Source organism: Neovison vison, chromosome 6 (assembly GCF_020171115.1).
Source record: "Neovison vison isolate M4711 chromosome 6, ASM_NN_V1, whole genome shotgun sequence".
NCBI lineage: Eukaryota > Metazoa > Chordata > Mammalia > Carnivora > Mustelidae > Neogale > Neogale vison.
Genome location: NC_058096.1, coordinates 127,569,779 through 127,597,220, shown reverse-complemented (window position 1 = coordinate 127,597,220; position 27,442 = coordinate 127,569,779). Strand labels below are relative to the sequence as shown.

Below are 27,442 nucleotides of genomic sequence, written 5' to 3'. Positions count from 1 at the left end.
CAGGCTAAAGATATCACACATCTTGAAGATGAATTGTATTTATTACATGTGAGGCAAACGTGATAACCACTACACTACAAAAACAGGACTGCAGTATTATATGTAAATAAAGTCCAAAGGACACTGGGGGCAGTATGTGCTATGGTGAGTGCTGTGCAAGACTGATGATACACAGACCTGTACCCCTGAAACAAACAATACATTATATGTTAATTAAAAAAAAATCCAAAGGATAAGCTCCTAGGATGTTTACATTTAGAAAAACTGAATTTTCATGGAAAATAGGACTACAGAATAAGGAAAAATGATTATGCATATGTAATATATATGTGTAGATACACATCTACATATATAGGATATGTTTAAAATACCGAGAATCCACATAATAGCTGTGGGATAAATTGGGGCTCTTTCACTTTTCTGTTTGCAAGAAACTTTAAGGAAATGGAGGATCAAATTTTTTAGTGAATAAGTACAAGACAAAAGAATGAACTAAACTTGTCTGTTTCTCATATCCAATACTGGTCTGTCTATCATATGTAGAATAGGTTAGTATGAGTGACAATTAATATACCCTTTTTAAAAAAGCCTTTAGATGTAAATTCATAATCAGCAAGGCTTACCAAAAAGAATGTAGGGCTGACAAATAAGCAAAAGAAAAGATGGTCAATATCATTAGCATTAAGGAAACGTATATTAAAAGTGCAATGAGATACAACTGCATACATACTAAGTTGGCTCAAGTAAAAACTACTTAACAACACCAAGTGTTGAAGAGAATGTGGAACAACTGGGAGGAATGCAGAATGATACAGACACTCTGAACAGTGGTTTGGCAATTTCTAATAAAGTTAAATACACACTTATACCCCAATACCTATAACTGTCCTCCTGAGCATTTACTTCAGAAAAATGAATACTTATTTTCAAACAGAAAGCTGTACACATATGTTTATAGAACTTCAGTTGTGAGAGCCAAAAGATGGAAACAACCCAAAAGCCGGTCAATAAACAAACTGCTATATCCACACAACAGAGGAGAACTGACCCAACTATTAATTTAAAAAATGCACCAACTATTGATTCAAACAACTTGGATTAATTTCAAAGGCATTATGGTCAGTGAAGACATTATGCTTACCCAAAGACTTAATGCCCTAAAGGTTTACATACTTTATGATTCCATTTATTTGGAAATCTCAAAAAGACAAAACAATGGTGATGGAAAACAGAGTGGTGGTTTCCAGGAGATGTAGGTGGGGCAAGCATCTACTATAAAGGGACAACAAGAAGAAAAAAGGGACAATATGAAGAAAAAGGTTTTCATTTTTTATAGGGAATATTTTAAAGAGGGATGAGGAAAGGGGATATTTTAAACAGGAATGATTAAAACTGTTCTGTATCTTGATAGTGGTGGTGATTACATAAATCTAGACATACGTTAAAATTCTTAATTTTACATAAAAGGAAAGTAAGTAAATTTTATTGGATAATAATTAAAAAACAGCAATATGGTGAAGAGCATAGTTTATAGTTAATATTTTTCTTTTTTTCTTAAGCAAATGCTAAGAAAAGTACAAACATTAAGGCAAATCATAGTGATAAAGAAGTAACAAATATTTAATAAAGAAGAAATATTCCTAAATTCTACATGTGCTTTGGTAATGAAGGGTAATCCAATGTGTTGTATTGCCAATGGGCATACTATACTATAAATTAAAAAAAAAAATCATTAGAAGGGTAAAAAACAGAGGAAAAAATTGAAGTAGTTTAAAGTTAACTTCTATAACTCAAAAAATCAGACTTCACAAGGAATGGACTACACAGTAAGCTAATAATACACATTAATCCACAACAGTTTTGGGCCCTGGAATTTTGCTGTTAGGCTTTCTCATAAATTCCAAGCAGTATTTAAAACAAGGAAGAGTGTAAAAAAAAAATGTGTTGCATCACCATGAAGTCCAGTGTGAAATATTATAGGCTTTTTTAGTGATATCTCTGTATATAGTGGAAAGCACACTGGAACAGGTGTTCACATCATACCACCTTAGGCCTACCCTTAAACAGTTCATATGTACTAGCCTTTTCTCTCCAAACAGTGTAGGCTGTAACATCAAAAAAGATCTTGCCACTTTCCATCTCAATGATCTGCTTAAAAGACTAAATGAACAATTTCTGCTTATGACCTTGAAATGCTACCGTAATACAGGCAAACAGCTGTCTAAGCAACACATACAGCATCACAACCATTCAGAAATCATTAAGAAGCCATAACATAATTCTTAGTGGAGATAGAATAATGTCCTCATGAAAAGGTGAAAGTAGGGAACATCCGTAATTCCATAAGAACAGTCACTTAAAGACATATTCAAAGTGAAATGAATGGTTTATGCAAACAGATTCCAAACATTTAAATATAATAAATATGATGATTAAAATACAAGAAGAAAAAAGTGAATACTTAGATGACTTGAATATGTGGGGAAAGGCCTTCCAAGTAAGACAACAAAGAGAGAAAACAACAGAAAACAACTAATAATTGTGATTATATATAAAGAACATTTATAATCCAGGCATCAAGATACCTAAAATTAAAAAGATTCCCACTGATAAATTATTGCAACAAATGAAATAATGCTAAGAATATTAATATGGAAAAAGCTTATACATTAAAATGAACTAGAGATCTGGTGTACAACATTGTGTAATAGCTAACAATATGGTATTGTATGCTTAAAAATTTGTTAAGAGAGTAGATCTCATGTGTTTACTACAACATGTGTTTACTACAACAAAAAATATAACACAACAAAAAGATGGGGAAAGATAAAGGTAATTTTACAGAGGTATATAAACAATGATCAGAAATATAACTGTATGAGAATTTATTTATTTAAATGTTTTATTTATTTGACAGACAGAGATCACAAGAAGGCAGAGAGGAAAGCAGAGAGAGAGAAGCAGGCTCCCTGCTGAGCAGAGAGCTCGATATGGGGCTCGATCCCAGGACCCTGAGATCATAACCCGAGCTGACAGCAGAGGCTTAACCCACTGAGCCACCCAGGCACCCATGTACAAGAATTTAAAACAGTAATCTGAAAAAGTAACAGTTACCAAATGTTCACTATATGAACTCAATTTTTCAAATAGATGTTTACTTAGTATCCAAGTCTTCTGCTAAAATAAGAGCTTAAAACAAATATACTTCCTGGATCTCAGAGAACAATCTAATGGGAACATAAATACCAACTGTAACAATTTAGTTATTGGTGTTACTAAGAATACACACACAGGAGCAGATGCTGAGGGACAAGAAGAAGGACTCTGTCTTAGCGAGGAAGAGTGATAATGGCTAGAAAAACTATAGAGAAGCAAAAATGTAGACTAAATATTTAAAGAAATATGTAAAATTTAATGTGGCAACAAAGGGCAAGTGTAGGTTGAAGGAACAGAAATTTCAAAAAAAGCTTCACCAACAAACTCAAAACGCTGGGACAGTATAAGTGTAAGCATATACTGAAGCTAGATCAGCAGAAACCAAATCACAGAGGGCCTTATAAGAGGGTGACTACATATCCTGATTTATGCCGATGTCTTGAAATAATTAAGAGTAGCACCCCCCTCCTTCCACTTTCAGAAGAACACTTGTTTGGACAGTTAACAAGGACACCTCACTAGGACAAAAAAATCTGGGTGTTATCCTAGAAATACTAGGTAATGCACAGAGGGTAACATGTTCCTATTTGAACAGAAAAGTAACATGAACAGGTGTTTCAAAAATATCCCATACACAACAGCAAAGAGAAGTGCTTCTGTTTTGTTAAGATTTTTTAAAGTAGTATTTAATGCTTCAAAACAGATGTATAAAGTGTAATAATAAGATTAACCTATTAAGAGACAACCAAATTTAAGAACTAGTATGATACCAATAACTTCGTATCCACCTATGATCTGTTCCCCTATTCCTTAGGGCTGACAAACTTTTCTACTAAATTTCATGTATATCACGTCCTGGCTCTTAAAAAAATAGTTTGATTATATATACATATCATTGGACAAATACATAATCTTTCTAGTTTTTGAGCTTTTCAAATATGGTGTTACACTGTATGTTGTCATTTGAGGAAGGATATACTTCACCATCACCATGCCTCTGAAGATATATTAAGATTAAAAAACACAAAAACAAACTTTCATGCTCCACCCCTGAAGATCCAGAGCCAAGAGAAACAATTCCACAGCCTTTTTAAACAACTGATGTTAACTTAAATAATATTTACAACCATTCTATGTAATTTTGCTAGAGAGCTGAAAAATAAGAATAAAGACTGTATCAATCTATGGCTCCTAGTTCTGAAATCTCCACCATGTGATAAACGTTTTCTTTTGTTCTTGTGTTTTGGTCTGGGGCTTTCTAAAACTCAAAATATATATGGTCAGGCTTTGAAATAGCCTTCATTAAGCATGAGAAATAATTATTCTTATTTTTGTCCTTTGCATTTGGATAAAACAAAGGTATAATTTATATACAAAGAAAAATCTACTACTATCAACATACAATTCTGCAATTCTGACAAATGTATAGCCAGGTAACCATTAAAACAATCAAGAAATAGAACAGCTCTCCCAACCCTCAAATTCCCTCATGTCCTTCTGTACTAAGTCCTTTGCCCCATTCTGGATTTTCTGACCCTATAGTTTTGCCTTTTCCAGAATGTATAATAAAATTGTACAGCATGTGGCTTTGTGTATATGGTTTCTTTGACTCTGTTACCACCTTCCATTTTATTGCTGAGAATTATTCTACTGTATGGATGATAATACAATGTTTTTATACCATTACCAGTTGAAAGTTTTGAGTTGTTTGCAGTTTTGGACAATTTTGAATACAGCTGCTATACACATTCTGGTATAGATTTTTTTTTTTTTTAAGATTTTATTTTAGAGAGACACAGAACACAAACAGGGTGAAGGGCAGAGGAAGAGGTAGAAAGAGAATCTTACACAGGCTCCCTGCTAAGCACGGAGCTAAGTGCAGGGCTTGATCTCAAGACCGGGAGATCATGTCTGAGTTGAAATCAAGATTTGGAAGCTTAACCAACTGAGCTACCTAGGCGCCCCTCTAGAATAGGTTTTTATGTGAACTGAAGTTTCCATTTCTCTTGGATAAACACTCAGGAAAAGAACTGCTGGGTCAAAAAAGTGTCTATGTAACTTTAAAAGAAACCCAAACTGCTTTCTGAAATGAATGTATCATTTTGCATTTCCACCAGCGATGTATGAGTTCCACTGCTCTTGAAATGATTTGTAGTATTATCTCCCTGTGCTTTTTTTTTTCATTGTGCTTTTAATGTGCATTTCTCTAATGACAATAATAAGCTGTTTTTCATGTGTTTGTCCTCTATCTTCTTCAGTGAAGTATTGGTTGCTTTTCTTACTACTGAATTTTGAAAGATCTTAATCTTCTGGAATACAAGTCTGTTATCAGATATGTGATTTATAATTATTTCCTATTCTTATATGATTGTCCTTTCAGTTGTCTTGATACTATTTTTGAAAAGCAAAAGTGCTTAATTTTGCTGAATGTGTAGTTTTGAAATTTTAAAATTATGGATCATGCTTCTGATGTATTTGAGAAATCTTTGAGTAACTTAAAGGTCACAGAGATTTTAATTCCTGTGTTCTTTTTTAGATGTTTTATACTCACAGGTTTTGCACTTAGGCTTATAGTCTAAATGGCCTACTTCGAGTCAGTTTTGTATATGGTGTGAAGTGTGAAATGAGATTTTTTTTCATATATGTATATATATTCAACTATTTTAGCACATTTATTAAATAGGTTATCTTTTCCCCAAAGAACTGTCCTGGCACGTCTGTCAAAAATCAACTGACCGAATAAGTGCGAGTTTCTTTCTTTCTGGATTCTCTATGCTGCTCCTTTGATCTATAAGTTTATCCTTTCTTCAGTACCATACTATAAAGTTTACTGTTTAGTCTTGAAATCACGTAGTGTAAATTCTAAGTTTGTTATTCTTTTTCAAAATTCTTTGGTTATTTTATTTCTTTTGTCCTTTCATATAAAGTTTATGAATCATGCTGTCAATTTTTGCAAGAAATCCTGTAGAGATTTAAATGGACCTCTGTTCATCTAAGATCAGCTTAGGGGAAACTGACATCTTAACAATATTGAGTCTTCTAATTCATGAACATGATACATCCTCATTTATTAAGATCTTCAGTTTCTTTCATTAGTGTTTTGTAGTTTTCAGCATACAGATCTTGCACATATTCTTAGATTTATACCTAAGTATTAAATATTTTTTTGTGCTACTGTAAATGGCACATGCTCTTAAAATCTCACTTTCCAGGGGCGCCTGGGTGGCTCAGTGGGTTAAGCCGCTGCCTTCGGCTCAGGTCATGATCTCAGGGTCCTGGGATCGAGTCCCGCATCGGGCTCTCTGCTCAGCGGGGAGCCTGCTTCCTCCTCTCTCTCTGCCTGCCTCTTTGCCTACTTGTGATCTCTCTCTGTCAAATAAATAAATAAAATCTTTTAAAAAAAAAATCTCACTTTCCAGTTACTAAGCAATTGATTTTTAAATTTAAAAAGCAAGAGATGTACATAGTAAAATATGCAGTAGTATAATGGTATTCTATTCAAATTAAGCTTCTTAACCACCACAGATCTTATTTTCCACTGAGAAAGTCATTGTTGAACAGTTTCCTCATGTATCATTCCAGAAATAATGTCAACTAATAAATGTCCACATATGGAGATTTTATCACCCCTTAAAATTTATATACCACTCTGCTCCTTGTTTTTTTTCATTAAATTTCCTCTCACACAGAATATTTAACATCAATAATATTAACCTTATTTTTAATTTTATAGTAACAAAGCAGTGCACAGGATCAAAATTATCCTACCAAAGCTAACTGGTCCTCTACTGATCAATACCTAGATTTCTTTAAGTTTTAAGTTTTTATGAATAATGCTACGATGAACATCTTTGCACCTACATCCTTTTAGAAATGTCCAAGTATAATTCTGTAGTCTAAATTCCTAGATTATAAATGTCAGTTAAGGACAGGACTACTTTTAATTTTGATAGACTGATAACCTTCTTAAGGGATTATACCAATTTATTCTTACAATGGTATCTGAAAGTATGTCAGTATTTAAAAACAAAAAACCAACAACTCTGTAAGGTTTTCAGATACATATATACAGTTGAAAATTACTGGAACAGAACCTAGAATAGAAAGAGGCTGAAACTAAGGTTACTAAGACAAAAGAGGTAACTACTAATGTGATTTACAAGAGAAAATATGAAGGTTAAACTAAGGAAATGATAGGGCTAAAAAGAATAGTGGCAAAAGAGACATTGAGGAGGTAGCATTTTTAAAAAACATAAAACAAATCTTGATATTAAGGACTGCTTCTAATATACCCCTATGTCCTCAGGATCAGACCCTCAAACACATTTTTGGTCAATAATGAATAGGTAGGTGGTAGTCTAGATGTGTGTATGAATGGTGACAAAATTCTGATATGGCATGCCCAAGGAAGAGTCAGAAGTAGGTAACTGAAATATTTCTAAGTTTAGTCAAGGAAATACGTATATAGTCTTCTAAGGAAAGCATCAACATGCTTCCAAAGGTAATTATGACTGCACTATTTACACAAAAAGTCATAACCAATCCAAGAGCAATAACGCGACTGAAGTCAAACTCAACCCCTGTATTATGTTCAGTTTAAAGAAATGTGTTTAACCCACTGAGCCTTCGGCTCGGGTGGTGATCTCGGGGTCCTGGGATCGAGTCCCGCGTCGGGCTCCCTGCTCAGCAGGGAGCCTGCTTCCTCCTCTCTCTGCCTGCCTCTCTGCCTACTTGTGATCTCTCTCTGTCAAATAAATAAATAAAATCTTTAAAAAAAAAAAGAAAGAAAGAAAAAAAAATATAAAGAAATGTGTTGATTTCTAGTTCATGATAGCAGATTAAGTACCACTATTTAATCTCTCCTTACAAATCTCACTGAAGAAATACAAAAGATGGTTAGAGAAAAAAAAAAGTTTGACACGGGGCAAACATCAGAAGGATGGGATATCATAGAGTGCAGTAGCAAATTAGTACAAAAAATGTGAAGAGATACTGAAGAGAATTCAAAACTTTGGTTTGAGTGGTTATGCAATAACTATATGACATTAGGCAAGTTATTTACTATCCCTAAGTTTTAATTTCATCATCAAAAAAAAGAATAATGACATATTTTATAGGGCTGTCCTAAAGCTTAAGCAAATAAATACAAAGACTTAAAGACTTAAAATATTACCTGGTACATAGTAAGTGCAAAACAGAAGTTTTTTTTTATTACTGATGCCTTGAGAGGCCCAAAGTTAGTGATAGATGATCACAATTCCCTCTTTATGGGTTTACTGACACTGTTTTGTTATAAAGCAAATATTCACCAAAACAATTTATAAATATTCTTCATTGACTTTCAATTTTTAGAATCAATTCACACAATCCTACTTTAATATATAACTTCCAGAACTTTAATATTTATTTTTCTTAGATGTTACCTAAGACAAGGTATAAAACTTCTAAATAAGAATACCAACAGGAAACAGGCACAAAATAAGGATAATTTAAATATTCATTGTCTTTATTTCACAGAAAATTGTATGAAGAAAAACTATAATACATTCTGAAATGTGGGTTGTTTACCAGCTAATAATTACTGTGTTATGGAATTGCAGTAACTTTTAATACTTATCGTAGGTTAAAAATTTATTAGCATATGGGAGGCACAAACAGATGTCAGATGCTATAGTCTTTTTCCAGAACAAATGGAAATGCTCAAAAAATTATCAAAAAGTACACAAGAGGATGTTTTAAAGAATTTCCCTCTGGCTAATTCTGCAACAGTCTGAGCACCAAAATAAATAACAAAAGGACTCAATTTTAACCAGCTGGACAGAATAAGAATGAAGGAGCAATCCATGAGTCATTTTTGAATTTTTAAAAAAATGAATGAATGAATGGAGAGGGGCATTATAGCAGAGGGCCAACAAATAAATGACATAAATAAATGACAGTTAGAAAACCACCATTTACCATTTTGTGACCAAGACAGAAATAAATGACTCAGACAAGAATCATAAATAGATGCTAACATTATATCAAAGTTTGATAAGAAAGAGGAATATTTACAGTCTTAAGGAATCTTTCCACACTAAAAATGAAAATGGAAACAAGAAAGGACAGACTTGGCAAGCTCCATCTTACTAAAGTGATCAAAGTTAACATCATCAATAGTGATCAGACTGGTATCATGTGCCTCCTGATGTGATACACTGAAGACAAATATCAGTTATTGTAGCATTCCTACCAAGAATTCATTATATGGATAAATCTAAACATGTAGATTAGACAAAACTAAGTTGAGTACATTCTATAAAATAACTGGTCTGTACTCGTCAAAATGTCAACGTCATCAAAGAAAAGGATAAGAAAGCATTCTAGATCAAAAGAGACAAAAAAAAAAAAAGACATAAGTAAATACCTGGGCTGGGAAAAACCTGCTATAAAGAACATTATTGTTTTATATATGCATATTTGTATAAAAATAAAAACACATATATAGAGAAAAAGGATGCAAGTATGCAGCTATGGAAAATTACTGTGATAGTACATGAATCAGGTGAGGGGTAAGAGTTATTTTTTCTACTATTATTTTTCTGTAATTTGACTTTAAAAATTATAAAAAAAGGTAAATTCTTTTAAACTTCCATCACATTCTAAAACTAAAGTGGTTAAAACTCTATTCAATGAGAAAAGACAGATCAGCAGAAGAGGGAAGGAAAAAAAAGAAGTCAGTTAACTCTGAAGAGTGAGACAAAGAAAATTCTAGTTAAACAGTTACCATGGAAAACAAAGAATAAAAAGCATACTGACAATAAAATTAGACATCTAGACAATAAATTTTAATATAACTGCTCTAAAAGGCTATTTTCTTTGAATTTTAATTTAAAGTACAGAATGGCCATCTAAAAGAGCGAGCTTCCATAGTCTATGAAGAATTGGTCGAATCCTGTATACTTTTCGGATTTTTTTTTTTAAAAGACTTTATTTATTTATTTGACAGAGAGAGAGTGATCATAAGTAGGCAGAGAGGCAGAGAGAGAGGGGGAAGCAGGCTCCCCGCTGAGCAGTGAGCCCAATGTGGGGCTCGATCCCAGGACCCTGACATCATGACCTGAGCTGAAGGCAGAGGCTTAACCCACTGAGCCACCCAGGTGCCCCTACTTTTCGAATTTTTAATACTGGGTATCTAAAGACATATTTCTAGGAGCTGCTTAATGTGAAATAGTTTCTAGCTGCTAAAACAAACAAGAGTATAATCTATTAGTGATGCACTAGAACTTTACACACATGATTTCAGTTTTAAGAATGTGTCCAGTGATACAAATAGTAAGATATTCCATGATCATGGACTGTAAGACCAAACACCATTAAATGTCCATACTACCCAAAGAAAGCTACAGAATTATGTAATCCCTATCAAAACACCAAGAGCATTTTTCACAGAACTGGAACAATTCCAAAATCTGTGTGAAACCACAAAAGACCTCAAAACCAAAGCAGTCTTGGGGGAAAAAAACAAAAACAAAACAAAACAAAACAAAAAAACCCCACCAAAACTGGAGGTACCACAGTCTCAGATTTCAAGATACACTACAGTGCTATAGTAACTGAAACACTACGGTACTGGCACAAAAACAGATACATAGAACAGAACAGAAAGCCCGAAAGCAAACCCAAAATTGGGTTTAATAACTTCAATAAAGAAGGCGAAAACCTGCAATGGGAAAAAGTTTCTTCAACTAATGGTGTTGGAAAACTGGACAGCAAGGTGCAAAAGAATGAAACTGGACCACTTACACCACACACAAAAATAAACTCAAATGGATTAAAGACCTAAATGTAAGACTGGAAACCATAAAATTCCTAGAAAAGAGCACAGGCAATAATTTCTCTGACACCAGCCATAGCAACATTTTTTAGATAGGTCTCCTGAGGCAAGGGAAACAAAAGCAAAAATTGGGACTACATCAAAATAAAAAGCTTCTGCACAGTGAAGAAAATAATCAATAAAACTAAAGAGCAACCCACTGAATGGGAGAAGTAATTTGCAAATGACATATCTGATAAAGGGTTAGTAACCAAAATAATAAAGAACTGATAAACTGAACACCTAAAAAATAATACAATTAAAAACTGGGCAGAAGACAGGAACAGACATTTCTCCAGAGAAAACAGAGATGGTCAAAAGACACACGAAAAGATGCTCATTATTTCTATCATCAGGGAAATGCAAATCAACAGTACATTAAGATATCACCTCACACTTGTCAGATTAGCTAAATCCAAAAACACAAAACAAGCATGGGTATGATGTGGAAAAAAAGAACCCCTTGTGCACTGTTGGTGGGAATACAAAGTAGTGTAGATACTGTGGAAGACAGTATGGAGGTTCCTCAAAAAACTAAAATGATCCAGTAGTTCTCCTACTGGGTATTTACCCAAAAAATACAAAAATAGTAACTCAAAAGGATATGTGCACCCCTATGTTTATTGCAGCATTATTTACTATAGCCAAATTATGGATGCAGCCTGTGTCCATTGGTAAGATGAATGGATAATGAAGAGGTAATATATATGTATGTATGTGTCCACAATGTAATATTACTTAACCACAAAGAAGAATGAAATCTTGTTATTTGCAATAACATGGATGGAGATACAGAATAGAATTCTATGACAAATAAAACAGTCAGAAAAAGACAAATACCATATAATGTAGAATTTAAGGAACAAAACATATGAACAAAGAAAGAGACAAACCGAAAAACAGACTCTTTTTAACTACAGAGAACAAACTGATAATGAATGGGGAAATGAGTGAAATAGGTGAAGGTGATTAAGAATATACTTATCATGATAAGCCCTAAGTAATGTATAGAATTGCTGAATCACTATACTGTAAACCTTAAACTAACAGTACACATTAACTATAGTAAGTTAAAAAAAAAAGAGTGCATGTCTAAAATTAACAAATTTTAAGCAAATGTCACATGGAACTGTTCTCGTACTCAAACTAAAATAAAATGGGAGAAATAATACATATGCAGTGAAAATAAATAACAGAAAGCCAAGATAACCAAAGAAGACAACTATGTGAAGTTGACACAAGTTCTATGACAATAGTGTAGTGAATTAAAAAAATTTTTTTGACATAGTTAGAATCTGCAGATGGAACACAGGTGTGCAATCTTCATTATTTTCTTGAGGAAACCAAAACAAGGAATATCTTTATCATTCCCTTTCAAGTCTGAAGAACAGCTTGGGATTATTAGTGAATAGTATTTAGGCTACTGAAAAGTCTGAGATGAAGACAGGATGGAAGTTGAAGAGTCGGCAATAAATGAAGTAAAACAACAAAGTTAAATATTTAGCTTCTTTACACAAACTAGGATAAACACCTATAATCATAATCATAATCATAATCATAATCATAATCATAATCAAGGACTCTTGTTATTAAGAGTGGCCTTGCATTAAAACAACTTTAAAGAATTAATCAGAGAAATGGTAAAGCACTTTTTCTGTGATTAACTTTCAATAGATCATATAATCATAGATCATGACTGTTACATCTGTTGGAATTCTTACTGCTTTAGTATAATAAAGTGTCATTTAGTATAATAAATGTATTATCAAATGGGAATAGATGAGACCACCTCTAAACACCTCCTATACCTAACTATGGGTTGATTATCTTGGTTTAATGAAAGTGTATATGCAGTATACAAAATAACTAATTCTTACAAAAGATTATTATTGCTAAGTAACAATAATTATATGTGTCAACTAAAATTAACTGTAATAAATGTACCCACTAATAACTGTAATAATTATAATTAAGTAACAATTAATTAACAACTCAATTCTTACGTAGAATTAAATCAACTATTTTCAATCTCTTCCAGACTATAGAGATTTGGTGAAACCTTGCTCTTCCCATTTCAACTTATATATGAATGCAAAAAGGTCTAAAATCTGCTAAAGATCTCAAGCTTACTTAATTATGGTTCTATTACAAAAAGAGTAAGCCATATCTAAGCTTACTATTATCAATATCTAGAACAGTACCTAGAATACAACCATAATTAGGAATTTTCATCAAAGTGAATTAATCAAGTTCTGAAATTGCTACTACAGTAATTATTTTTCCTAAAAGAGTAATAATATTTACTTTAGCATTAAATGTTTGAAATAGATTATAGCAAATTTTCTCTTTTTTTCTTGCTCAAAACTGAAGTTATAATACACCTATTGGTAACTTTCAATCACTAACATCTATTAATAATATTTAATCACTATGGCAATAATTCTCAAAGGAAGCAGCTGCATTTAAGAATTATCAGTCACTGTCTACATCAGGCTTTTGATAATCCTGTGTGATTTCAGAGAATCGTAGCTTTCTAAAATAACAAAGAAGGAATACAATAAACTCCCACCTGTTCTGGCATCGCTCCATGTTCAATTCCAGTCTTCAATAATCTGTAGCAATTACCAAATAGATCCCATTTTGTGAGATCATGAGCACTAAAATAAACAAAAATGCATTAACTTTATTCTAGAGTGGAAGAAAATTTAAAATTTGAGCTCAGTTTCAGTGGGTGGAAGTATAAAATAACTTCAATTTCTTACAGAATTGAAAAAGACTGATAAATATTCAGTATTCAAACTTAGAAAGGAATGAAGAAAGAAATAAGGAAAGACGATGGAAGGAAGGAAAGAAAAACGAAGAAAGAAAACAGGGAAAAGGGAAAGAGAGACAAAGAAACTGAGACAGGGAGTGGAGACAGATAATACATAAGCTGACACTAGGAATTAATTAAAAGAACACTGAAAAAATAAAATTAAAAAAAGAAAAGAAACCGATTAACAATAAAAATTCATAGCTTTAAATGAAGATTACTACTATACAGTCAATCTAAGCCTGTATTCCATTTCATTCTTCTTAGCATATTTTAAAATACATTTTAACAAATCCATTTACAATTTCAGAATATAAATACATGCATATTTTTGAAAGAGAGATTTGTATTCACAAGAAGACAAAACCAGGGAAAGAAAATATGTCAAAGCTCGAAAACTTTAGTGTAGCTTTAGGCTTCTTAATTGAAATAACGCAGACATTTATTTTCTCATGAGTTCTGCTACTAAAATAGTAGATCAATACCTTTTAACTTTTATTTTGAAACATCAAAATATTTTTTAAATAAGGGGTTTTGACATTAGTTGTCAACTTTTATTTTCAAATGTCAAAATATTTTTAAAACTGAGAGTTTACTTCTCCATAGAATTCCAAACAGTGTACTTGTGAATAAGGAAATGTCTTAGATTTTAGACACAGTTTTTGAAATCTGAAGTATTCATTAATGTAAGGGATACATCTAAACATTCTTTTAACTAGAAAGATATCCATTTTCCTTTCTTTGTGGAAAAGATAAGCATACCTCATTAAAAAGGGACATATAAATTACAACTGAAAAATAATACTTATTTCATAAATCGGAGCCTATTTTTCCTTATTCAGGTCCAGCTATTCTGTCTATACAGCAAAAGTACAATAATAAATAGACAAACAAGAACAATTCAGGAAAAAAAGCTCACAGAAATAACTTTCATGGTCTCCCTCAAAATCTTTTTTCTAATTTAGTAAGATTTCTAAAAACCACCAAATGAAAACTATACCTCTAAACTCCAGCTTATAGAGTAAGCCCAGTAATGATACTGTGTACAGTGTACAGTAGTATATATTTGTTACACTGAATGATAAATTTTACTCCTTAAGTAATCAAACGATAATAAAAATATGTAATGTATCTGAAGAAAATTTGAATAATAAAGAAAAAAATCACATCTCGATATTTGTCTAAAATTTTCTATTGTTATAAGGATGTTAAGTATTACAAAACAAGACTATTTTATGTTGGCTAATATGTTATTAACCAAATCTAAATAAAACGACATACTTATGAAAAGAGGTTAACCGCTTTAATGTGGAAAGAACATTGTAAATATCATCATCATCAGCTTCTTCTCCCTATAAATAAAAGACATTGTTTCATTACCATAACTTTACTTATCCTGAAATTCACATGAAGTATATTAATACTTACTGCCTAAAGGAATTCTTTTTTATTATATAAAGAGTACATATTCACTGTTGATAAATAAGAAAGTACAAATGAGCAAAGAAAAAAAAATAAAGAACACCCATAATTGTAACACTCAGAACCATTTTTGCATTTTAAACAATATTATAAACATTAACATTGTATGCTTTTCTGATTAATACTTTAGGATAAATTCACTGAAACTGAGTGAAAAGGTATGTATTTTAAAGATTTTAATTGTTATTTCAGATTTTATTATCAGTTACTTTTGCAGTTCAAAATCACAATGAAAAATAAAAAATGGCTGGAAAAAAATTAATAAATAATTGCTGGAAAAAATTAAGAGTTAAAAGTAGGAAAAAATTGGTTACATGGATTAAAAAGAAAATCCTATTAGCCTGACCATGAGAACATAGAAAACTGTGTGGGTTCCAAATTGATTATACTGTTTGGAAGGAGAAGGCAAGAGGCAGGAATCATAAAAATAATTACAAAATAACCAGTTGGAGAAGTTTGTTGTTATCCTGGGAGTACCACTGGTAAGTGGTTGTCCCTTACAAGCACACTTAATTTTTATTTTCTATTCATTAGCACACTGTAATAGTTCAGTAATATTAAAATGTAAATTAGGCCCCAGGGAAAGTGAAAAATGAATTAAGAAAAGCCAGATCTTAATAAGTTTCTCTTTAAAGAAAAAAATTCGGTTTTATGAAACAAGTTTTTTTTTGCATTTTTTTTTTTTAAAGGGGGAATGGGGAAGAGTGAGAGAGAGAATCTTAAGCAGGCTCCATGCCCAGTGTGGAGCCTGATGTGGGGCTCGATCTCACAATCCTGAGATCATGACATCGGTTGAAATCAAGAGTTGGACACTTAACTGAATAACCCAGGCACACCAAAGTAGGTCTTTAAAATAAGGTATAACCAAGGTTAATGTTTACAGGATGAACAGTTGCAATAATGCTACTAAGATTTGAAAAGGAGAATTCCACTAGATTTTATTTTAAAATGGAAATAATTTGCACATTCAACTTTGAATATTAGCCACAATTATCACATACATTATGTTTACTTTAAAACAGACCTCTTGCAGTAGATCTTCCACAGAATGATTGAATCGATCTACAAATTCATCAATCAGCTGACTTCGAGCTATGTCAACTCTGTTTTGGATGGTATACTCTTCACTGCATAAGATGCTATAGGTTTTACTGCAGGCTTCTAGAACATCTGATTCTACATGTTTCTCCACAACAAACTTAATCTGTTTTAATAAAGCATCCAGATGCTGAGGAGGAAAAAAAGAAAAACTAATGATATTTGGATTAATAAAAATAAGCACCTGTCAAATAATAAGGCTATAGATTACATGAGCATGAAATAACCCAGTTATTTAAACTAACAGAATATTGATTTCATAGTGTCTTACCTTTTCCATTCTACCTGTGCTATAAATTTCTAGATCAAAATACTGTGGGATTTGTAGCAAGTTTGCTACCTTCTCTGCATCTGCAGAATACTAGAAGGAGAAGCAAAGAAAAAAGAAGTAACTACTTTAATAGTTCAGTGTAATAAGCAAACTCAATGGCATGTTATCACAAAAATGTAAATGAAATTATACCTTTGATAGCAACATAGGAAGTGTGATAATAAAATGCTCAGTCAATTTGTTTCTATCATCAATTTGAGTTTTTCTTTCTTTGGCAGTTAGCACCTAGAAATAAATTGAAATGGGCAAATAATATAATGTCACGTAATTATTTATAACTCTAGAAAGTAACATAGAATGATGAAGCACTGGCAGATAATGTACCCAAGAATTTTCTGAGGAGGTTAATAAACTAATTACTAAAACAAGAGTCTCCAGTTTTCTTCTTATTTCTAGTTAATATGCAGTATTACTTTATTAAATAGCTACTTAGGAATCACTAAAGTTTAGATAAATTACTACTTGTTCAGATTAAATAAAAAAATAAACATTTCTATAAAACCAGTTACGAATATAAAAATACTGTAACAGTGAAATAATTTTTCCAGTTTTAACCTCAGTATGTTAGTAACAGTAATCTCCCCTACATTAAACACACTTCTCTAAAAATACTTTAAAAAGTAATGTTTCTTTTACTATTAGTAGCTCATAAATTTTCACATATTTTTTAAAGCATATACTAACAATGTTTCTGGACTCAGTTATATTTAGTTGTCCTTCTAAGTCGTAAGTCTGTTAGGCAATAATCAAGACAATAGGGGTACAGCCTGTCATCACTGAACCAACTGAAGCTGTTAAAGCCCATCACCCTGTCCCATATTCAACCAGTTAAACCATAAGTGGTTCCAAAAATAAAATACTAAAATGCAAGTTCTGTTAAGATAATATCCTCAAGGTCTGACAGTCTCAGAGGTCACATTCTTGGTCTCATTTCTGTAAAAATGACCATTTTATCACTATTTCTATTAGTAGAAGTTCTAGATTGAGCATGGTTGGTCCATTGCTAAGAATCATACATGGTCTGGTGTCTGTTAGCATCAGAGATACAATAAGAAGCCTACTAAGTGCCAGGCTAGGCTAGTGCCTTTTGTAGAACACGCACTTAATAAATGGTAACTGTTTATAAAGGAATTTACTCAACCAAGGTTGCTTATCTAAGAGGGAGTAAAATGTACTGCAATATTTCTCAAAATAAAGGAAGTTAATGTTTTTTCATGCCTTAAAAAAAAAAGATAATTTCCCCAAGGTATTTTGTAATTATCTTGAAGGCACTTATTACCATAATGTTGAATGGCTGAATGTTTCCAATATAAACAATCTAATATAAAATACCACTTTATAAATGTAACCCCCCACTTTTTTTTTTTTTACATCAATACAGCTTTTATTGCATCTTTAAAATATCACAAATAACTCTGAAAAATCATCCAGCATCTTGCTGTTTCTGTAACTGGACAACTTAGATCTTATTCATCACCTGCTAAACTGTTTCTTTTTCACAAACATAACACCCAAAATTTTCTGATAGTCTTGTTTTTAACTGTCACAGTTTGCTGAACCAAAAAGTAGCTAAGTTCAATCCAAGTTCATTGTCATTTTCTTCAAAAATCAGCTTATCTTTCTGGGTTTGAGATACTGAACAAGCAATATCTGGCCTCATCCGAACTCTGTGGTTGCATTTTTTTCACCCAAGAAATCTTGGATTTCAAAAGAGAACCATTGTCCTGAACAACAACACTGATGAGGAAGTGATCATACAAAGACCTCATCTTGTAACAGAAGCCCAGTCTAATGCCCTTCATCATGTTTTATATATGACTACAGAGTGCAAACAATATCCATTTCTTTTCTATTTCTCTCAAGTTGGCACCTCTTCTTTTTCTTTCTAAGGAAATGGAGTTCTCTTCCCAGGGTTCCTCTGGGCCCCTTCACAATAATAGTGCATCCCTTCAAACATTTCCTGGAATTGTCAATAGTCTGAGTGCTGAGAGTGGTCTTCATTCTCACAGCAGATGTTTGATGATATGTGAAAGAAGTAATAAGGTCTCCTATCTGGTTCCTCTTCCAGAACTTTATTCCTTTTCAACATCTTAAAATACAAAATAATCACTTTGGAGTACTGTAGTTAGCTCTGCACAAAGGAATATAAGGGACTACATTTTATGTGGAATATAAGTCTAGGAATGCATTCAGGATATTGAGAAGTCATGAAATTCATCTCACAACTTATGAGAGGTCTAAAGATACTGATTTTGGAGAAACAGCAGTCTTTGACTAAGTGATCATTATGGTAGGTGGTCTATATGCATGAACTACTCAATCCTCAAAACCTCTGATGGGAATGGTAAAAATGGCATATTACCTATGAAGGAGAAATTTGCCAGTATCTAACAAAATTGTACACACATTTTTCCTCTGACCTAATAATCCTACTTTTAAGCAATCTACCCCACCAACACACCAGGTACAAGTGTGAAATGCACAATATTATTCGGCTGCATAGTGAGTTATTTCTAACAGGACACTATTTCTAATAGTAAAAGACTGGCAACAACCCAAAAGACTCTCAATTGTGTATCCACATAATGGATACTATGCAGCCATAAGAAAATGAAGATCTCTAAATAAAGGTACAGAGTGATATCTAGGATGCACTGTTAAATAAAAATGTAAGGTACAGAACACTGTACAAAATATGCTGTCTTTTGAAGGTCAGGGAGGAGGATCGAGTGCATCCATTTATCTATACTTGAGGCACTGGAAGGATATAGTCTGAAAACAAAAATGGTTATTAGAAGGAATGGATGTAAAGGGAGATATAAATATATGAAAGACTTCTCTGAATGTATATTTTTACAAGGTTTTGACCTTTAAACTATGTACACATGTTTTACATATTTCCAAAAAATAAAAATGAGAAAAAAACATACAACATTAAAGAGGTAAAAACCTTGTTATGCTAAATTTAAGCAATCAATATCAATATGACTATGTAATTTATATATGGATATATACAAATATATACATATATTTCTTAGCTCTGTGTACTCAAAGTGTCTATCAGAAATAATAATCAATTGACAATGAAAACCCTTAGTGACAAGATTTTAACTTTAAAATACTATTCTAGTAAAAGGCACCATGGCTTGTTGGAGATTCCTGTGATAGAATAATTTAAGAGTCAGCCTTCAAAGTGCCTTCCAGTAACCACTACCTCCTGGTATCATGCTCTTATTGTCTCTTCCCACAATGACTAAGGTTGACATTTGTTAACCAATAGGAGACTGTGGAAATGTTATGTGACTTCTGAGAACTAGTTCATAAAAGACACAGAAGTCCACCTTACTTTCCTTTGGATCATTCATTCTGCTTTATTCTTTCTTGGATAATTCACTCTAAGACGGGAGGGAAGGGGCAGCAATCAAGTCATGAAAACACTCAAGCAGTCCTACTGAGTGGTTGGTAAGGTGAGGTGCTAAAGCTTCCCACTAACAATCAACACTAACCTGCCAGTCATGGAAGACATTATGGAAGTAGTAAATTAACAACCAAATCTTCAGAGTTAGCACTAAAGTTAGCATCTTGTTAACATCTTAAATGCAATCCATTGAGAACCTTTAGTCAAAATCAACCAGCTAAGACACTCCCAAGTTTCTGACCCACAGAAACTGAGATAATGAAGGCTTACTGTTTTAATCTTCTAAGTTCTAAAGTAATTTTTACATGGCAATAGTTAACTAATATAAACAGTAAGATAAAGAGCGAACTTTATGAGAAAGCAAGAAAGTACACAAAAAATGATTAAGATATGTCAAAAAGGTTAGAAATGTTTAGCCAGAATAGGCTCTCATCTCAAAGTTGGGACAACACATATTTTAAGACTTTTATTTTGGAAAATCTAAAAACCACTCATTTGTCATTATTGCCTCACTAATTCCCACGGTGTTTATTTTTCTGCAACATTTTAAGGTGAATTCTTAGTATATCATTTCACTTCACCCATAAATATTTAAGTGTATGTTTTTAACAGTGAAGACTTAAGCACAATACAACTTGCCATCTCCCAACAAAATGAAACAATAACTTCTTAGTATCTTTGCACACCCAGTCCACAGTTTTCTTAATTTCTATGCTTTGGATTTCTTCCTATATATATAAACACAGACTAGACATATTTTTTAGAGAGAAACAGAGTGTGTGCAAGTGGGAGGAGGGGCAGAAAGCAAAGTGTAGAGAGAAGCAGATTCCCTGTTGAGCATGGAGCTTGAGTCCAGGACCCTGAGATCATGACCTGAGCCCAAATCAAGAATTGAACGGTTAACTGACTGAGCCATCCAGGCACTCCTCTGTATATTCATATTAAATTAAGTTTTGATATTAAATTTATGCCCGCCATTCCACTATCTATACATATTATGCCTTTTTCTTTGTTTCTTCTTTGACACCTTCTTTGAGGGTTCTAATAAACCCTTTCATTTATAATAATCAACTTCAGGCTTATATTTAATTATAGCAAAATAAAGCAATTTTGCTCCAATAAAATTCCATTTCCTTTACCCTTCTTTATGTTATTGCTGTCATGTATATCTATGTATCTTATAATCTTAGTACTTTAGTGCTGTAATTACTGCCTTAAATAATCCCTTTAAAGTAGAAAAGAGAAAAAAATGAAAAAATATATAATATACACAGTCTTTTATATCCACCCACATATTTACCATTTTTGGTACTGTTCATTCCTTTCTATGGATTAGAATTCTACCATTTGGTATTATTCTTCACAGTTTAAAGGACTTCTTTTAGTATTTCTTCTAAGGCAGATCTTCAAGAAACATGTCTGTCAATCTTTGTTTATCTGGGAATGTTTTTAATTCACCTTCATATTTCAAAGATAGTTTTACCGGATTTAGAATTCTTGGTAGGAAATTTTTTTTCTTTAAGTGTATATGTCATTCTGTCAGTCTCCTGGCCTCCATTTTTTTAATTAATTAAAAAATTAATTGCTAATCTTATTACAATTGGTCTATAAATGATGACTCCTGTTTTTCTCTTGTTGCTTTCAAGGTTTTTTGTTTTTGGCTTTTGATAGTGACTATCCTATCTGGAAATGAATCTTTTGTGTTTACATTACTTGAGTTTTGTTAAGCTTCCTGTTCTTTGGATTAATATTTTTCATCACATTTGGCAAGTTTTTGGCGAATATTTCTTTGAATGTTTTTGTTTGTTTAAGATTTTTATTTATTTATTTGACACAGAGATCACAAGTAGGCAGAGAGGCAGGCAGAGAGAGAGGGAGAAACAGGCTCCCTGCCGAGCAGAGAGCCTGACACGGGGCTTAATCCCAGGACCCTGAGACCATGACCTGAGCTGAAGGCAGAGGCCTAACCCTCTGAGCCACCGAGGGGCCCCTCTTTCAATGTTTTTCTTTCTTGTCTCTTTCTCCTACTCCTTTCTTTCTGGAATTCTCATTATAAAAATTTGATGCACCTAATGTTTCACACATTTCTTGAGCTCTGTTCATTTTTCTTCAATCTTCTCTGTTCTTCAGAATGAATGATTTTTATTAATTTACCTCCATGTTCAATGTTTCATTCTTGTCATCTCAAATTTCAACTCCAGAATTTCCATTAAGTTTTCCTTATTTCTGTTACCATATTGTCCTGTAATTCTTTGGACATATTGTCCCTTGATTTTCTCAACTTATTTATTTATTTATTTTAAAAGATTTTATTTATTTGACAGAGAGAAATCACAAGTAGACGGAGAGGCAGGCAGAGAGAGAGAGAAGGAAGCAGGCTCCCTGCTGAACAGAGAGCCCGATGTGGGACTCGATCCCAGGACCCTACGATCATGACCTGAGCCGAAGGCAGCGGCTTAACCCACTGAGCCACCCAGGCGCCCTCTCAACATATTTATAAAAAGGGCTCTGAAGTATTTTCAAAGTCCAACAATTAGGCCTACTGAGAAGCCATTTCTATTGTCTGCTTCCCCACCCATCCTCCCCACCCCCACCCAAGTATGGTCATGTTTTATTGTTTCTTTGCTTGGCTGTAATTTTTCTGGAAAAGCCAACATTTTAAGGTAATACACTGTAGTAACTATGGGTTTTTAACTTATTTTTCTAATTTTTATATTTAAAAAAATAATCTTCAACTTAAATTTCAAATCTAGAAGGGTTCACCCCTCTGAGACCTGGGTTAGAAAGCATATTCAAAGTTCAGCCTGTTCTTCAAGAAACAAGAAGTGTTGACGAGGATGTGAAGAAAAAGGAACCCTCATACATTGCTGGTGGGAATACAAACTGGTGGAACCACTGTGGAAAGCAGTACAGTGTTTCCTCGAAAAGTTAAAAATAGAACTACACTGCAATCCAGTAATTAACTACTGGGTAAAATACAAAAAAAAACCTCTCACAAAAGCACTAATTCAAATGGATACATGCACCTCTATGTTTATTGCAGCATATTAGAATAGTCAAATTATGGAAGGAGCAATGTGGGGAGTGTGTGTGTGTGTGTGTGTGTGTGTGTGTAACACACACAAACACAAGAGAATATTATTCAACCATAGAAAGGAATGAAATCTTGCCATTTGTAATTATGTAGATGGAGCTAAAGAGTATAATGCTAACTGAAATTAAGTCAGAGAAAGACAAAATGCATAGGATCTTAATCACCTGTGGAATTTAAGAAACAGACGGGCAAAGGGAAAGAAAAAGGAGACACACACACATATAAAAACCAAGAAACAGACTCTTTACTATAGAGAACAAACTGATGGTCATCAGAGGGGAGGTGGGTATGGGATGGATAAAGTATGTGAAGGGATTAAGAGTACACTTACTCATGATGAGCACTGAGTAATGTACAGAATTTTTGAATCATTATAGGATACATATAAAACTAATAAAACAGTATGTGTTAACTATACTAGAATTAAAATAAAAAATAAAAACATAACAAATAAAAAGAAAAAAAACAAAGTCCAGCCAGTTCTTAAGTCTGCTTTGACTTTTATTGTCCATTGGGTTATTTCAGGTTTCTCAGTCAGTCAGTAATATACAGAGAGCTCATCTAATCCTTTTCATGGCTTTCTCATTTCCAGGATGTTTTAGTTAGATTCTTGGTCAGTTAACTGTTCTTCCCATCTGGGACTACAACCTCTGAATATCACAGCTGTGGGTTTTTCTGTATTTGTTTCTACCATGTTTGCCATTTCTGGCTTAAAAAGCTCTGGACTTTTGCCATTTGTACCGTTAAGTCTGTCCCCTCTAAGAGCAAAGCTGCTGGTTTTTACCATGTACCATTCTGGTAAAACTGTTTCAAGTTTATGGCTATGGGTGTGTGAATTATAATGCCAGGCAAAAATGCAGCAGACTCCTGTTGTTTTTACCTTAACCTTTGGCAGATTTTCAAAAATATATGTTTCTCAATTTGTCTTCTATCTTTGGTGAATTCCCAGAACTCTTTGATAAGGTTTTTGGACAAATTCTGCAGTTTTATATTTTTTCCTTTCTGTTCCTCCCTTACTTTTTTCCCCCTCCCTTCCTCCCTCTCTTTCCTTTCTTGCTTTCTTTTTGGTGCAGATAAGAATTACCTACCTCTGCATACCAACAGAACTTGTCTTTCTATCAGTGATTATCTCAATACCACTAAAACCTATTAGCCTCATATAACAAATAAGGGAATTAACACACAAAGAAAATAATCAACTATCCAAAGATTAAACAATTGGTAAAGGGAGGAGTAAAAACAGGCATTTTCTTTCAAAGCCTTCTGCATTTTTAACAGATATGAATGTGAAAATTATTAAAGTACTAGAAGAGAAGCAGGTACAGGTGCTTTGGGAAGATGAAAGAAAAGAATCTACTTTTGAAACCTAAGTGTAATTAGTAGATGGGATATAAAGACAAAGCACCACAGCATGTATCATTTATAAAAATACCATGTTTTTATGTTTAAATATACCACTAAGATTTTCAAATATTTAAGATAGTTAAACACATTAAAAGTCTTTCTGTAGATTTCTCACTAATGTAACTTACTCTCTTGCCAGTACCCCTTCCCACTGGAGGATGTGCCTCAGCAGCTTGACGAATTGTACAAACCATCAGCTCTATAAGAGCACTCTCTTGACGGTCAGACATTGCTAAAGTGAAACAAAATGCATTAGTATAAGTAGATAGTTTTGCAATAACCATGTATTAAAGAGAAAACAATTATTAAAAACTGCAAACATATATACTCTATTACTGGTTATTTGAAAGACTGAAGTTAAGCTCTATATTCTCTCTCTCTTTTTTTATGAAGTAATATATGCTTACCGTAAGTCAAACAAGAAAGAGATGTAGAAAGTAAAGAGAAACAGAATACATTTTGGTTTCTTCAACTACCTAGTCTCTTCTAGGATTGTATTTCTGAATAAGGCAATGCCAAAATTTTACTGTATTTCCTTGCAGATCATTTTAAAGCTTGTAAAATAGGGTATCTTTTTTTTTTTAAATAAAAAAAGTGCTACACATATTTTAAAAAGTAACAATAGATTTTTATTATCTTTCAAGTCACTACATATATGTATGAGTAATTTTCCTAAATAATTACAAGTTATTACATGAGTGTTCCACAATTTAATCACACCTGTTTACTCAAATTGTTTCCAAGTTTTTATTACTATAAACAATACAGTAATAAATATCATTAACACACATATATTTATGTAACTGATATTAATTTCTGTAGAATAAATTCCCAAGAGGGTAATGGGTCAAAAGTTAAAATCTCGATACTGATAAATATAAGGTTATTTATTGCAATCCAAATCTCCAACTGCAATAATGATGTTTGGTTCCTCATATCCGTGGCTAGCACCAGATGGCATAAATCCTTTCAATATTTGCTAATTCAGTGACTGAAATAAGGCACTTCATTGTCATTTTGCTTCTTCCTTCCTACTAATTAGTGAAATATATTTTGTTTATTGGCTTAGAATTTTTTTCTGAGATTTGTCTGTTTTTTCTACTGTTATTCACCTTTCTTGAATTCCTGTAAATAAGAAGTATTAACTTTGTCTTTTGAATGGGGCAGATATTTTCTCCCAGTTTGTCTTTTTGATGTCAGACTCTTCATGGTATCTTTTCTCAGACAGAAATTCCTTTTAATAGAAATTGTTAATTTTTATAAGTCATATCTGTACTGATCTGTTTTATGGCTTGTGGCTTTTTTTTCTTTCCAGTATTAAGGAGATATATTTGACTTGGGATATATATATATATATATAGATAGATAGATAGTATAAATTTAAGTTGTACAGTGTAATGATCTGACATATATATTGTAAAATGACTATCACAAAGTTAATTAATATCTGGGATGCGTGGGCAGCTCAGCCATTAAGTGTCTGCCTGCAGCTCAGGTCATGATCCCAGGGTCCTGCAATTGAGCACTGCATTGGGCTCCCTGCTCAGTGGGAAGCCTGCCTCTTCCTCTCACACTCCCCTTGCTTGTGTTCCCTCTCTTGCTGTGTCTCTCTGTGTCCAATAAATAAATAAAAGCTTAAAAAAAAAAGTTAACTAATATCCATCATCTCATGTAGATATAAAAAGTCTTCTGGGTTTCTTGTATTGCTTTCAACAATCTCCTTATCCTAGAGATTAGAGAAATGTATTTCCTAGTTCATTTTCTTCTCTCTAGCTTTTACATCTTTAATCTGTCTGGAATTTATTTCTGCTAATAGCATGAAGTATGGGCCCATTTATTCCCACCACATGAACAGCCAATTAGGCCTCCACCACTGCTAAATAAACCAGCTTTCCCTGCTGAATTTAAATGTCACATTTAAACATTTTAAAAATGTTTTAGGCTCTCATATATAGGATTCTTTATTTAGTTTCACTGATCTATATATCTATTCCTATTATAATGCCATACTGTTTTGATGATAGCTGCTTTAAAATATACGATAATGTACTTTAATATGTAACTTAATTCAACTAATTTGAATGTTTAGTGAGACACATTTACCTAGTCCTTTTCCTAAATATTTTCTAATTTCTATAATACTAATACCAATTAAGCATTTTTTATGTGTAAGGTAATGTTCTAATATATTTATATGTATTAACTTGCTTTATCCTCAAAACAATTCCAAGAGATAGGAGCTAATATCTTCACGCTTTCAAACAGGGAAAATGAGCCACAGAGCAGCTGAATAACTTCCAAAATACTAAGCTAGTGGTAAAGTCAAGAAATGAACCCAGGTAGTCTGATCCATAGTCTTTTCTCTTAAGGACTATGCTATACAGCCTTTTAAACAGAGGAAAAGAATTCTCCCTAAACTTTGAAATAATTTTGCTTAGTTCTTCCTTTTATCTCACCTCCCGGAACTCTCTCAAAACCCACTGGATTCGAACTGGTATTTTATTTATTTTTATTTTATTTTCCTTATTTCATTGATTTTCTGAGAGAGAGAGAGAGAGAGCAAGTGAGCACACAAGGCAGGTGGGGAGAGGGAGAGGAGACAGAGAATCTTAAGCAGCCTCCATGCCCAGCATGAAGCCTGACATGGGGCTGATTTCACAACCCCGAAATCATGACCTGAGCTGAAATCAAGAGTCAGATGCTTAACTGACTGAGCCACCCAGACATCCTTCAAACTGGTATTTTTAAAAAGTTATTCATTACATGGGAAGAACATTTTAGTAACATTTTTC

General features: G+C 32.9%; 1 protein-coding gene across 4 annotated transcripts in view; it reads right to left on the bottom strand.

Annotated features, from left to right (window-relative positions):
• Positions 1 to 27,442, bottom strand: part of STAG1 (stromal antigen 1) — a 428,984-nt gene that overhangs the window by 55,261 nt on the left and 346,281 nt on the right. For all 4 annotated transcript variants that reach the window (XM_044252306.1, XM_044252305.1, XM_044252303.1 and 1 more), the window contains 6 exons: positions 24,779 to 24,882; positions 16,867 to 16,959; positions 16,675 to 16,764; positions 16,330 to 16,533; positions 15,105 to 15,175; positions 13,581 to 13,668 (listed from right to left, as the gene is read on the bottom strand). In XM_044252306.1, the coding sequence (XP_044108241.1) occupies positions 13,581 to 13,668; positions 15,105 to 15,175; positions 16,330 to 16,533; positions 16,675 to 16,764; positions 16,867 to 16,959; positions 24,779 to 24,882 (650 nt within the window). The remainder of the gene's footprint in view (positions 1 to 13,580; positions 13,669 to 15,104; positions 15,176 to 16,329; positions 16,534 to 16,674; positions 16,765 to 16,866; positions 16,960 to 24,778; positions 24,883 to 27,442) is intronic.